This window comes from Lissotriton vulgaris, chromosome 5 (genome assembly GCF_964263255.1).
Source record: "Lissotriton vulgaris chromosome 5, aLisVul1.2, whole genome shotgun sequence".
NCBI lineage: Eukaryota > Metazoa > Chordata > Amphibia > Caudata > Salamandridae > Lissotriton > Lissotriton vulgaris.
In genome coordinates, this window is record NC_141693.1 from 755,737,251 (window position 1) to 755,752,655 (window position 15,405).

At 47.4% G+C, this 15,405-nt stretch overlaps 1 protein-coding gene across 1 annotated transcript in view; it reads right to left on the minus strand.

The window, feature by feature from the left end:
• TRIM62 (tripartite motif containing 62) overlaps positions 1 to 15,405 on the minus strand; it is a 92,761-nt gene that overhangs the window by 16,525 nt on the left and 60,831 nt on the right. The window contains exon 4 of the mRNA XM_086922202.1: positions 1,780 to 2,036. Within this exon, the coding sequence (XP_086778328.1) occupies positions 1,780 to 2,036 (257 nt within the window). The remainder of the gene's footprint in view (positions 1 to 1,779; positions 2,037 to 15,405) is intronic.

The window sequence follows — 15,405 nt, forward strand, 5'->3', positions numbered from 1 at the left end:
ATATTTATATAAAACCTCCAAACATGCTCCAAAGAAGGGAGTACAGAAAGTGTCCTTTAGCTTATTTATAGGACAAGAGAAATATAAGGAGCGATAATATTTTAGAGAGTAAATAACGGATGAGCTAATGTCCTTTGGCGTGCCTTTGAGAGTTGAGGATGCAGTGCATAAGTAATTCCTTTAATAGGCTCCAAGGAGAAAGATGTGTGGAAGAGGGATTTTCTTAAGAAAGCTTTTGAAAAAAAGGATTGCTGGGAACATGTTCCCGAGACAGCCGCCTACAAGAAAGTGAGAATGTGAAACCAGACCAGCCAAAAGAGTTGGAGATGTTCCTGGAGGTCCAAAAAGTAGAACAGGTGAGTTGCCCTTCAGGACTGTGTTATAGAAGCACTCAGAGAAAGGGACAATGACGATTCTGCCTGCAGGAGAAAAGACAATTGATACATATTTTATTTGCATACAAAGATAAAGCCAAGCGGGGGAAAAAACATTTGACCGTCCTAGACGGGAGAGTGAGAGTAAGGTAGAAATCTCTGGTGTAGCTCAAAAGAGTAAAGGCTGAAAAGGGTGATAAACAATATCAATCGTAGGTGGTACAGGAGAAATATATGCAGTAACATTATGAGACAAAATGTTGTGGGCAGAGTGGCCTGTGTGTACCATAAGAGAAGGAGTTCAGGGAAAAAAAGCTTACAGGTTGATTTCCAGGCATGGTGGGGGAAAGTGGAAATGTATCTGTGGTAGAGCCACAAGGAGAAAGAAGGAAGAGGATATGAAGTAAATAGAGGAGTGGGGTAGAGTGTGGTAGGGTAGAGTAAGGTAGATTGGAGTGTGGTGTATTGAAATGGGTTGACTGGAATGGGGTAGAATGAGGTAGATCGGTTGGTGTAGATTGGGGTGCAGAAGATTGGAGTGGGGCAGATTGGAGTGGGCTGCGTAGTTTGTGGCAGATTAAAGTGGGAGTGTAGGGTAGATTGAAGTGGGGTGGAGTGTGATGAGATGCGATGAAGAAGGGGAGCACTAAATTAGAGTGGTGTAGATTGGAGTGGGCTAGATTGGAGTGGGCATTAATGCGATGAAGTGCACTTTCCTCTTCATTATCAATAGCTGTGTAGGCAATTTGTTTTGAAGAGTAAAAAAAAATACTTTTCTGGCCCAGGACATTTTAAATGTAGGTTTAAAGGTTGCCGGCACACAACAAGAAGTGCATGGGCAGTGAACCCTTTTTCTCAAAGCCTCTTCTCACTTTAAACTCTTTTCAGATTAGGGCTTTATATACTGTTCTGTATGATTTTCTGTAACTCACGGTCTGCCTAGAAAAACATTGCTGCTTCTCCCGCTTCCAATTGCAAAGGGGAAGCAACAACAGCTATCGAGATGGGGAGGAGGGGGGGGGGGGGGAGTGGGAGGGTTTAGCATGCACTCATATGGAGTGCTTAGGGCGGGGGATATAAACAGGGAAAAGTCAGACGGGGCAGAGTGAAGCAGCATGAATGAGTAAAGGAGTGCTTGAAAATAAGCACTTGTATGGAGTGCGTAAACACAATTTAAAAAAAAGCTAAAAAAAAATGGGAGCAGTGGATGGACAGAAGTACTTAGTCCATGCTCTAGGGGAGGGCCAAACACAAGAAGAGACCCGACACATGCATGCCATGGCAAACTGCAATGAAGGATATGAGAGCGACGTTGCAGTTACCAAATGCTTAGCCTTTGGGTGGGCTGTAGCACAAGAACTGTCTTGCCAAGACTAAACATGAGGAGGTATAGGTGGTGACATACTTCTCAGATAAGGATGGGATGCCCCCCAGGAATGCATGACGGTCCATCTCCCCCAGCTTTTCCTGTAGGATCTGTATGCCCTCTTGCAGTTGGCGCAACTGTTGACTGTAGCGCTGCATCTTCTGCTCGATGTCTGTCAGGGTCCGTGCTGTATCTGCCTCCAGCTCCTCTAGCATCGACTTCTGACGTTCACGTAGAAGACGGTGCAGGCGCTCAAATGCCTCGCCAATTGTGGACCGCAGACCCTTTGCAGAGATCTGTATAGCACAATGGGAAAAATAACAGAAAGACACCACAATTTAGACGAATTGGATATGCCTGTACCCAGAAAAGACCAACGCAACAAGTTAAAATGACAGACATCTGGTTTAGTCCAATGGTCATTCCATGGGTTAAGTGATGTACAGTAACGTGGCAAACAACACGTTTAATGTGTACATACATATGATGCGGTGTTGGGATAATAAAAGTCTCTAGTATCATTTACTGGCCATTTGTTTTTTTATGTAAACCGGACCATCCTTCCTTCTTCAAAATGTCCCTCAAGTTCTTTTCTGTCCTGTTACACCCAGCATGAGGGCAACAAGACACACATGCCACTAACAAGACAATTTAACTGTCCCTCCTTCCTTTGCCTAAATTATCTTCTGAGTTAACTAAAGTTCTCCTTCTCGGAGATTTGGAATCTACTCACACTTGATATCTTGTCCACTACCTGTTCCAGCCTTTCTTCTTGATCTCCAATAAATGATCCATGCTCAGTCTCTCATGCTAGCACCATCTCTCCCTTCTGCAGATAGCTTCCCTTCCCTTCTTTCTTCCTTCCTTCCTCCCTTCCCTCTCTCCCTCCCTCCCTCCCTTCCTCCCTCCCTTCCCCTCCCTCCCTCCCTCCCCGCCCTTCCTTCCTTCCTTCCTTCCTCCCTTCCCTCCCTCCTCTTCCCTCCTTTCCAGTCTCTCATGCTAGCACCATCTCTCCCTTCTGCAGATCGCTTCCCTTCCCTTCTTCCCTTCTTCTTCCCTTCCTTCCTTCCCTCCTTCCTCCCCTCCTTCCTCCCTTCCCTCCCTCCCTCCCCTCCCTCCCTTCCTTCCTTTCTTCCCTCCCTTTCCTCCCTCCCTTCCCTTCCTTCCTCCCTTTCCTTCCTCCCTTCCTTCCTCCCTTCCTTCCGTCCCTCCGTCCCTTCCGTCCCTCCGTCCCTTCCTCCCCTCCGTCCCTTCCTCTCCTCCCTCCCTTCCTCCCTCCCTCCCTTCCCTCCCTCCCTTCCTTCCTTCCTTCCTCCCTTCCTCCCTTCCCTTCCTCCCTCCCTCCCTTCCTCCCCTTCCTCCCCTTCCTTCCGTCCCTCCCTCCGTCCGTCCCTCCCCTCCCTCCCTTCCTCCCTTCCTCCCTCCCTTCAACCCTCCCTTCCTTCTTCCCTCCCTCCCTTCCTTCTTCCCTCCCTCCCTTCCTTCCTTCCCCTCCCTCCCTTCCTTCCTCCCTTCCTCCCTTCCTTCCTCCCTCCCTTCCCTTCCTTCCTCCCTTCCTTCCTCCCTCCCTTCCTCCCCTTCCTCTCTTCCTCCCCTCCCTTCCTTCCTCCCTTCCCTCCCCTCCTATGTCAGGGGATTAAAATATGCAGAGGTGCTGTTATAGCTTGGCCAAACTCCTGCCAAAACACAAAAACATACAGTCATAAAGCATACGCAGTTTCTCCCTGCAATTTAGTCAGCCACAATACCATTATTGTCTTTGATGTAAAGGAAAACTCTTACTACATCATTCCATGCTCAACCAAAAATCATGAGTAGCCGGGTTAATAGAACATTAATTCTCACTGCTGTAAGGCTCATGGGAATCTGCACCCCGGGCAATGTGTGGGTGGGTGGGTGGGGGCTACCTTTTTTCATTTCAGATGTGCACATACAGCGCTTGCCTCATATGGTGCAAAATGTTGGAGTAGAGCCAGAAATGAAGGGCAAATACGTATCTGAGCCCATTGTTAATCTATCAAATCCAAAAGATTGGCTACGGAAATTAGGTTGTTGGGTGATTGGGGTGTGGGCAATAGTCAAGCAGCAACCACAATCCTTGTGAGGGTAAAGCACAAGCCAACCCTAAATTAACCTGTGCTCAGCTCTCTGGTAGCTTTGCAAAGAGCAGTCAGGCTTAAATTAGAGGCAAAGTGTAAAGTATTTGTACAACGTAATAAAGTGAAAACACCACACAAAAAGGATCGCACACCACAAGACCAAAACAACAAAAATTCAATCAGTAGAACCTCATGGAGGAAAGTGCTTCTTTTGGCATGGTTATCCCCACATTTTGCCCGACTTTGAATACAGTTTTGACTGAATGATAATCAGGATCCCAGTGCCAGAGTTCTTTCCCAAAACTGTACCTTTGTTTCCATACTGGCACACCTCTGGCTCACATATAAGCCCCTTATAAAAAGGTACCAGTGGTACCAAGCGCATTGTGACCAGAGAGGATCTCGAAGGGCGGCAGCATATATTATGCTACCCTAAGAGACACCTCACCAAACACATGCACACTGCTGCCTGCGTGTGTGTGTAAGTCACCCATACAGCAGGCCTTACAGCCCTGAGGCAGGGTGCACTATACCTCTGGGGAGGGAATAACTGCATGTGCAGATATGCCCCTATAGTGTCCTATCAAGTACATGGGGTGTAAGCTTGTCAATACGAGTTCCACAGCTCCATGATGGCTTTACCCAATCCTAAGATATTTGGTACCAGACATCTCAGAATAAAGAGACCACACGGATGCCAGTGTTGGATTCATTAATGAACAAGTTACTTACCTTCCGTAATGATATATCTGTAAGAGACATATATTAGTTATAGATTCCCTACCTTGGAATTAACCCCAGGTGTTAGACTGGATCCGGAGAATTTGTCTTCAGCAGTACCCCTACGTGTCGTAGGTGGCGTCTGTCGACTCCGCGTTAGTCATTGGCATCATGATCGCCGGAATGACATTGCAGTATCTACTTAAGACGCCGGCCCTGCGCGCTGATGTCTGTTCTTTACACGACATTCCACACCAGAAGTGCAGAGTCATGCAAGACACAGACCACTGGTGCACAAAACTAGGGCCCGGAAAGGGAGGCCCTTGCACTAGAAGTCAGTTTGCAGAACGGGGAAGATGGGTGGGGCAGTAAGGAATCTATAACTAATATAAGTCTCTTACAGATATATCCTTACCGAATTAAGTAACTTGGTCATCTTGAAGGGACTATTAGTTAAGGATTCCTTACCTTAGATTAGATACCCCAGCAATACCAACCATTGAGGTGAATCTGCAAACAAAGTTCACACCAGAAAGTCTTGGAGAACTGAACGCCCAAAGAAGCGGTCTCTCTGGACTTGGCTATCCAGGCAGTAATCTTTAGTGAAAGTGTGCAATGATGCCCACGTGGCTGCCTGGCAGATGTCATTGATGGGAACTCAACGTCCCAAAGCAGTAGTGGCTACAGTCGCCCTAGTGGAATGGGTGTGCAACCCTACTGGAGGCTCCTTTTTAGCCAAGGAATAACAGATTTTAATGCAAAGAAGGACCTATCGAGAAATGGTCCGTTTCTGCACGGCCTGACCTTTCTTAGCGCCCACATAGCCAACTAACAGCTGATCATCCACCCGGATTGGTTTTGTGCAATCCAGATAAAATGATAGTGCACGTTTTGGAACCAGACGGTGGAGCCTCTCCTCCTCTTTAGAAGGATGCAGGGGCGGGAAAAAAGGTGGGCAAAGTGATGGTCTGTCCTATGTGGAAAGAGGTAACCACTCTGGGAAGAAAAGAACGTCTAGCGTGAAGAACCACCTTGCCCAGAGGAACAACAAGGAAAGGAGGTTTAGAAGAAAGAGCCTGAAGCTCACTCACCCAGCGAGCAAAGGTAATGGCATCCAGAAAAGCAGTCTTTAAAGTCAAGAGTCTGAGAGGACAATTATGTGGTGGCTCGAAAGGACCACGTATAAGGCAAGTTAAGACCAGATTAAAGTCCCACTGGGGCATTATGAAAGTAATAGGAGGAATTAGGTGAGTAATGCCCTTAAGAAATCTATTTACAATAGGGGACTTGATAAGAGAAGGCTTATCAGGAAGGCGGAGAAAGGCCGAAAGATAGCCTTTAAGGGTGCCCAGAGCATAGCCCTGCTGGGCCAAAGAAAGAATGAAGAGGAGAACCTCTGAAAGAGGGTCAGAAAGGGGATCCACGACCTTTGCTGTGCACCGTGCCCCAAATTTGTTCCACCTACAGGCGTATACCGTTTAATGGAGGGACGCCTGACTGCCAAGATGACATTAGACTGCAGGAGGAAGGTCAAAACCGGTCAACTGTCGCCGCTCAATCTCCACGGAAGGAGGTGGAGGCGAGGCTGGACAGGTTAAGGTGGAGGACCGTCCCCTGCTGCTGCGACAGAAGATCCTCCCAAAGAGGCAGTCTGATCAAAGGATCCATGGTCATGTTCAAGAGCTTAGGATACCAGACTCTCCATGCCAAATCCGGAGCCACAAGTATGACTTGGGCCTGGTCGCGCTTGATCTTCTTCAGCCCTCTGGGCAGAAATGGTATAGGCAGAAAGGCATATAGAAGACCGCAATCCCACTTGCGACGTAAAGCGTCGCCGCGCGAGTGCCGCTTTGGAAATTTCAACATACAGAATTGGTGACAGTGCGCGTTCTCTTCGGTGGTGAACAGATCTAACCAAGGCTCTCCCCGCTGCCGAAAGACATAGCACCACCTCAGAGTGAAGATGCCATTCGTGATCCCTCATGCACCGGCGAACGAGATTGTCCGCCCTAGCGTTCAGGGAACCTGCCAGGTTTTGAACCACCAGGGACATGCCCTGATGTTCCAGCTAAGTCCAGAGGCAGAGAGCCTCTTGACACAGGGTCGACGAACCCACCCCACCCTGTTTGTTGCAGTACCACATGGTGGTGGTGGTGTACATGAACACCTACACTACTCTTCCTTTGACAGACGGAAGGAATGCCTTCACTGCAAGATGCATCGCCCGGGGCTCCAGCAGGTTGATGTGGAGCCCGGACTCCACCAGAGACCAGAGGCCTCTGATCCCCACCTCTTCCATGTGGCTGCCCCATCCCAGAAGTGATGCATCTGTCACCACCGGGGAGTCTGGTTGGGGAAGGTAGAGGGATCGGCCATTGACCTAATCCGGATTAGTTAGCCACCAGTGCAATTGGTGTGCAGTGCCCTCCGAGATCTGAACGACATGAGCAAGATTCCCCTGATGCTGCGCCCACTGGAACTTCAGGTCCATTACAGAGCCCGCATAATCATCTGGCATGGTCCACCAGCAGGATGCAGGAGGCCATGAGGCCCAGCAGCCTCCGGGTCAGTCTTACCGAAATCCCGGATAGAGGCTGAAACATCAGTATCATAGCCCGAATATCCTAGACTTGCTGCTCGGGAGGATAGGCCTGAAACTGCGCTGTATCCAGAACTGCTCCGATGAAAAGGAGCTTCTGAGAGGGAATCAGGTGTGACTTCAGCACGTTATTAGTGAACCCTAGCGAGTGCAGGAGACAACAGCCTGGGGCGAGCCAGCCTTCAACAACCAGGGGGAAGACTGGTGTAGTAGAGTAGGATCTGCTTCTTATGGTTACCCCCACTTTTTTTCTGATGTTTCACTGTTTTTTTACTCAAGTCTGGCTGGGGCCCTGCTATCCAGGACCACAGCCTAGCTGCTTCCTCTCTAAAATGATTCCATGTACTTTAGGTACCCTCTAGTTTGGGGTACCCTTACAAGTCCCTAGCATATGGTACACCATGTACCCAGGTCATAGGTACCCCAGAGGACTACCAGGGGCTGCAGCAGGTTTTATGCCACCCCTGGGCAGCTTTCCAAAATGATATCACAGGTCTTCTACAGCAGCCAGTGTAAGGTGGTGTATGCACCCCTTACTTAGATATAGGTTCCCTATATCACTACACATATAAACCTATCAGTCACCCCTATGGCATGCCTTATCAATCCTGAAGGCAGGGTGCCGGGTTTTGTGTGAGGGGGTGCCCATGCATAAGGGGGTGCCCATGCATGAGCAGGGTCTCTCTGCAGCCTTCAGAATCTATTCTCCGGGGGGGACCATATAATCTTAAGTGCATTATAACCTTACGGTAAATGCTAACTTTAGAATGGCTGTAAGGAAACAGGTCTTGTTTGGTGTCAAACACTTTGGAATCAAACCCCCCGCCAGTCCTGGCGGCGGGGGTATGATTCCACCCTTTTAGAGGGAGAGACATGTACACACCAGTACATCCGGTACCAGTTTAAAATAACCTTGGCATCACAAAATGGATGCCACAGCCACATACACGAGTCTGGCCTCCTACTGCTGGACGCAACTCCGTCAGGGAAGGCCTGAACAATAGGTTTCTTGTCACAGGGAGGTGTCACCTCCTCCTAGACAGGCTGGGTGGGTGCATTCCAAGAGTGCTTTGAAGTCAGCACTGGGGGCACATTTGGTGCCCCTGTGCATAGCCCAGTTCAAACTGGTTGCAGGGGCGCAAAACTGGCCAAAGGAAATGGGTGTAGCCACCTCTCTTTCCTGACCCTCCCATAGGTGGGTCCCCAGAGTTTGTCCCACCCCTTCCTTGGGTATAAGATAGGAACCCCTGGTAACAGGAATTTAGATTACACCTGGATGAAACTCTGATACTGAATCCTGGAACTTCGACGATCTACAATGCGCTAGATACTGAAGGATCTCCCTTGGAGTAAAGGAGTTACTCCCCTGCTTGGAAGGCACCAAAGACGCATCTGAGCGGTTTGCATCTCAGAAGCTCCCGCCAGACTCCGAAGTATTTGCAACACACGAGGTGGATTTCCAGACTTCCCAGAGGCTGAAGCTCCATCTACCGAGCCCCTGGTCACTGGCAAGTGACCCAGACTCTTTCCCCTCTGCTTTCAGTTTCTTCACATCTTCGATTCAGTTTCTTCACATCTTCGAACCAGGCTTGGATAACACCGGACACTTTTCTTCTCCACAAAAGACACACAATTTATGGATGGAATACAGAACAAATCAAAACATTGACCACCAGTCAAGAGATCTGGGTTAAATCCATCATTCTTCTGCTCGCCATGCCACCCCAGTGTAGACCCGGCCATATGCAAATCAGTCTTGACCCTGTGCCTCATGGGAAAAGTCCAGCTCGAACTGCCAAGCCAGGTCCTCCCTGGACCGGAGACAAGCATCCTAGGACTGGTTTCGGAGTTTCACCCCTCTTCAGCCAGGATAGCTTGATTCCAGTGGCACAGTGAGCCCAGGTCCCACGTCTGGGCATACCTGCCATACTTGTGGCGAGAAAGCAAAAGACACACAAATGATGTCCATCATCTCCTTTGGTCCTGCTTTGTTCGCCCTAAGTTGGCAGGGTATGGCCAGACGTGGGTCCCTTGCTCACTTTGCCACAGGATTCAAGCTAGCCTGGCTGATGACGGTGGATTAGCCAGAAACCGGTCCCAGGATGCTCGTTTCCGGTCCAGGGAAGACATGGCTTGGCAGTTTGGGCTGGACTGTTCTCATGAGGAACAGGGTCAAGACCGATTTGCATATACCCGTGTCTGAACTGGGGTGGCGGATTGCGCTAAAGAATGATGATGGATTGAACCCAGAGCAGTTGACTGGGGGTGAGAACGAGCAATGTTCAACACTTCGTCCATCATCCCCTTTGGTTTAACTTTTCTTCTCCACGGCAGCAACACTTTGCAGCAGATCGCCATTGAAATCAACAACGATTCCAGACACCATTTGACACCTATGCACCCAGCTTCCCTGGGTGAGGTAACTCTAGAACTCTGGTGCTCCTGTGGGTGTTGGCCCTAGAGCCCCTTAAATCTAAAGGGGTTTGCTCAAAGTCCTCTCCTAAGTGTCCTTAATCTTTAAAACTCCAACTGTGACTTTCCCCATAGAAGCCAACGGCTTCTCGCGGCTGTGTTCTCACACTGCAAGCATCCCCTGTGGGTCCCCTGTGTCAATACATTGGGTGATTCCTTGTGGTCCCAGCAATTCTTCAGGCTCTAGGCCTTGTGTCTAGTCAGTCGTGGTTCTTATACCACTTTCTTAATATATGGTTTGGTACCCCCCCCCCCCCCCCCCCCCGAGGCCCAGTGTATATTGTGCTATTTACTGAAGTTCTATTGCATTTTAATTGTGAACTTTGCTCTGTAATCTCATAAAGGGATTACTAGAGAGTGTTTAGAAATATAGACACACACACACAATACACACACAATACACACACAATACACACACACACACACACACACACACACACACACACACACACACACACACACACACACACACACACACACACACACACACACACACACACACACACACACACACACACACACACACACACACACACACACACACACACACACACACACACACACACACACACACACACACACACACACACACACACACACACACACACACACACACACACACACACACACACACACACACACACACACACACACACACACACACACACACACACACACACACACACCACCCCTGTGTGGTTCTCCTTTCATTTAGACATTCAAGAGGTTATAATCTGGTAAACCAAGCTGCTTTACACTCCTTCAAGACTTGGCCTGAAGGCTGCTCTTCATAGCTACCACTAGGATAGCTTTCAATGAAAGATGTCTTAAACCCATCAATAAGGGTTGTTATGACTGGTGCAAAGTGCCCACTATAACTAGAGGACAGCATATGCAAGGCCAACTTCTCACAACAGGAACCCCTGATCTGTGCAGATGAGCTGCGACCACCGACATCCCTTTCGTGAAAACCTGAGGGGCGCTTGTTACGCCCATGAAGAGCACAGTAAACTGAAAATGGCCTACTGTGAACCGTAGGTAAAGCCTGTGGGCTGGCAGGACGGGGGTGTGGAAATAAGCATCCTGCAAGTCTAACACTACCATCCAGACTCCAGGGTCGATGGCAGACAGGACCTTAAGTTAACATTGAAGAGTTCGAAAAATTCACGAAGTGTCTACTTTTTATACTTAAAAGCTAAATTTTACAATACTTATTTTACTTCAATAACGTATCTTTGATTCTAAGTAATAAACATACAAAAAGTAATATTTTTACAGTTGATCTTGGATTAAGTCATTGAGTGTGTGTAATACCGCAAATGCTTAAAACAGCCCTCTGATAAGCCAAACTGTTGGACCTCAAAAGAGAGTATTTAGTATTATCTACTTCAGCCTCTGTAAAGCCTGTGAGGATCCACTGGACTATGTGCACACTATAGCTTACTCTTGTATAGTATATACAGAGCCAGTTTCCTACATTGGAGATATGCAATTTTAAAGATTTTAGTGAAAATAGAGCCTAAAAAGTTGAATGTGCCAACTGTGGATATCTGGTCAAGCCGGACTGGGATAAAGTCACATGTTCGGGCCGACTGCAATGGAGATTAGGCCGGCTGCTACAGGGATGCAGGTAATCAAATTGAACAAATTACTTTAAACCATGGTTGACGAAGCATTGCGCGGATCCACATTGACTAGGTGTTGCGAAGCTGCAGCGATGCGTCGATTCGGGTGTGACGAGGCTGCGATGCGAGGGCCTACGTCATAGTCAAGGAGCCAGTCTGCAGGGCTTGAGATGTGAAGTCAGGCGTCTTGGATTGGCACACAAACGGGTGATGTGTCAGTTCGAAAGAGCTGCAATGTGGAGTCTGGCATAGTCGAGGCTGCCGTTGATGAGGGATGCAGGGCCTGCTCCAAGGATGTGTTGCACAGCTGTAGTTCTGATGTGCTGTGATGCGGGTATTTGCAGCAGGTCCAACCCACATAATAGTGGTGATGCGTCAGGTACGCTGGATCCACAGACTGGCAGACCACCTGAAGCTCACTTCCAAGGGTCCAGGACTGGGTTGGCACCACTTGGCATGGTAGACTCACAGATGGCAGAATCCAGGGGCAGATGGAAGGTTGTTGGTAGCCTGACCAACAACCCGAGGCTTCAGAAGAAGAGTCGATCAAACTAGCGCTTGGAGTCACTCTGGGTTCAAGAGAAAGGAGAGCAGCAGTCCTTTCAGTAGCACAGCAGTCCTTTTCAGTAGCACAGCAGTCCTTTTCAGTAGCACCGCAGTCCTTTTCAGTAGCACCGCAGTCCTTTTCAGTAGCACCGCAGTCCTTCTTCCTGTCAGAATATCCACAGGTCCAGAAGCGTACTGAAGACTTGGTGTCCGAGGTCCACTATATGTATCCAGTTCTGCATTTGACATCAGGAGAAGCTTCTAGAGGCATGCTTCTAAAGTGCACTGGAGCCCTGACTCCCTGGCCCTGGCTCCAAACTAACTATATGGGGTATGCAGCCCTTTGTGTGGAAACAAGACGCAGCCTATTCAATTGAGGGTGGGGCTGGGTCCAGCTCCTCCCTCTCATCCTGCCAGTGATGGCCCAACCAGTCACACCTAAGCTCCCCATTGTGTGTGGCTGTCTAGGAGGAATACACAAAGTCCACCTGTCAACTACACACAGTCAGGCACCAAATGGCTAAAGTAGGGAAACGGCAACTTTCTAAAAGTGCAATTTTCAAAATGGTAGTTTAAATTTAGACTTCACCATTAGTTAGGATTGTAAATTCCAGAGACAATGAAACATGAACTGGTTATCTGTTACCATTTGGAAATTACACTTAAAAAAATATAATGAGTTAACTCCAATGTTATTCTATTAGAGTGCCTTGCAGCAGTAAAAAAGGGACATAAGTTTTACATGTCCCGGTAGTGTAAAAAACGTAAGTACATGTCCAAACTTTTAAATGCATTGCACCCTGCCCTCTCGGCTATCCAGGGCCTATAATAGGGGTGACTTAGATGTATTAAAAGGGAACGTTTAGGCCTGGCCAAAAGGATTACTTTGCCAGGTCAAATTGTCAGTTTAAAATAAACAGGTCTCAGGATTGCCATTGCAGCCTGTGTGTGCAAAGTGCTACTTAAGTGGGTGGGACAACCAGTGCTGCAGGCTCACTAGAAGCATTTAATTTCCAGGTCCTGTGCACAGGCAGTGCCACTTTACTAGGGTCTTATAAGTCAATTAAATATGCCAAAATGGGCATAAGCCAATCAAACATGCTTCAGGACGAAGGCCAGCAAAAGCAAAGTCAGTAAAAACAAGAGGTCAGACAGTAAAATGTTAGGGGGGAAGCCACACTGATGATGCCAGGTCTAACTCTTTATTATTATTATTATTTTCTTTTTTTAACACACTTTTTATGAGTATAAAACTTATGCATTATACAGTACAGTGACCATGGGAAATGGATGATAAAAACATTATATATGCATTATACAGTACAGTGACCATGGGAAATGGATGATAAAAACATTATAAGATACAGTTCAGTTTCACAAAGAGTTGGTACATTACATCACAAAACTTTCACTCTAGCCACGCTCATGTGAAAATTCTTGCACCATCCGGCGTCAGGCCTGCCACCCAACCCACTCTCCCCCTCTCAGCTTTACAAACCCCTATAGGCAGCCCATTGGTGCAACTCTTTCTCCCATTTCTTAGGGCAACCCTAGCCCTCATACACTTCTTTTTCTGCAGTACAACACCAATCTAAGTCAGTCTTCCATTGTCCACCCTCTGTGGCAGGGCAGCTCTCCATGCCCAGGCTAAATTTCTCTTAGCTACCATTGCAGCCACCATTAGCCAGAGTTTCTGGTATTTCGGCCATGTCTGTTCCCCCGTCACACACTGTATATGCCATCTGGCATCTACAGGAATTTCTAGTCCCAGGACCTCTGACATCACCCGTATTACCTTCCCCCAGTAATTATGTATAATAGGGCACTCCCAGTCTTTTCCCATTCTTAACTCTGTGGTGATATCCTAAACAAGTTTAGAATGCAACAGAAGGCACGGTCTTTTAACTTAAAGCTATGTCAACATGTAGAACTGCCTGATAAAACACATCCTGAAGGAAACCTTGAGAGGAAACTATGAGCAGTCAGCAAAATGAGCATGGTGTGTGCCAAAATCGAATCCCAGCATATGTCTGAGTGGTACATACTTGCAGAATGCAAAAAATGTGGTCTAGCACTAGTGGAGAGTTACTCATCACCAGACTGAGTGTCATGCAAGAGGTAACACATGACATATTATTAAATCTGACAATTGTGGCCTTAGTAGTTACTCAACTGACAAAATGGACTATAAAGTGCCATAAGAAGCTGATGGAAGAAGACAGTTTCCTAGGTCCGTCAAGGAAACAGCTGTATTTGAGCCTCACATACAGTTGTGAAGAGTCTAGACAGCCTAGTAGTTATGCACAGAGCGTTAAAAGTATGAAATCCTTCAAATAGAGTTTCAACAATGTCTTTGAAACAAAGGCAGGATAACCTTGTACTGACTGAATAGCACAAGTGATTCATTAAAGGCAGGACGTTTGTTTATATTCTTATGCAATGTTATGGCAACACTAAAGAAGTCTTCCATGGCGGAGGCTTCACATCTCATTAGGCAAACTGGTGAAAGTGCATATGAATCAGGTTAGCTGGGATCCAAATCAAGGTGGTAATAGAATGTCATGCGCCTCTTCGGAAGAACAGATGTAAGAACAATTGATGGACAGAATGCAGAACAATGTCATACATTCACCCCAGTAGATCTGGGCATAAATCCATCATTTTTTGCTCACCATGCCATTCCAGTTTGGACCCAGCCATATGCAAATCAGTCTTTTTTTTGGGGGGAAAACCTTTATTGATACTTCAACCAGTTACAAGTATGGGCCTACAACCACCAGGGTTGGCCGCTAATCAATATCATTTCAAACAAGCAATTAGAACCAGACTCGGCCTCCCGGGAGGCGAATACAGCACGACTTCAATTAAAACTGACAGGATAGAATACTATACGAATAGCAGGATAATAAAGGTTCCATTTTATAATATAAGGATAGAAGGATCAGGTGCCATACAATATCACAAAGGTGCATAAAGGGCCGGCAAAACAGTAGGAGGTCCACAGTTAGTTCGATATCATTCAAAACAGTGGCGCTGAGGCATACGATTCAGGATAAACAAGCATACAATTAATGTTCGCACCAGTGGAGCGCCCGCCCGAAGGTACTGAAGTACCGTGAAAGTATAGGCACAGATAAAAAGTCGACAATTGACAAAAGAATAGACCCACAACGCTGACCCGAAAAAGAAGAAACAAAAGAAAAGGCGAAAAAAGATAAGAAAAAAAGGCCATAGAAACAAATATTAAAACCAAATTCCCCCCCCTCCAACCCCCCACCCTGCACCCTTGCAGATGACTACGGCCTACCCCCCTAGCAGCGTGCCTGTCGCCCCGTAAATGAACCCGAAATATAGAAGAACAAAGGGAAAAAAAGAAAAGGGAAAGAAAGAAGGGACTAAAACCCCGCCCAAAAAGGAGAAATGGAGGAGGGCTATGTCATACGCATTCCCGGACTCTCCCCCCCGTCTTAACGAAGAATCCCCCGCAATCCTAACACGATCAAGCAGAGCACAATAAAACAGTACATTAGAGGAAACTAGAAATCCCGCCCCGTACTCCGTTAACCAAATAAAGCAGTCCCGTTACCGATAAATCAATATTGAG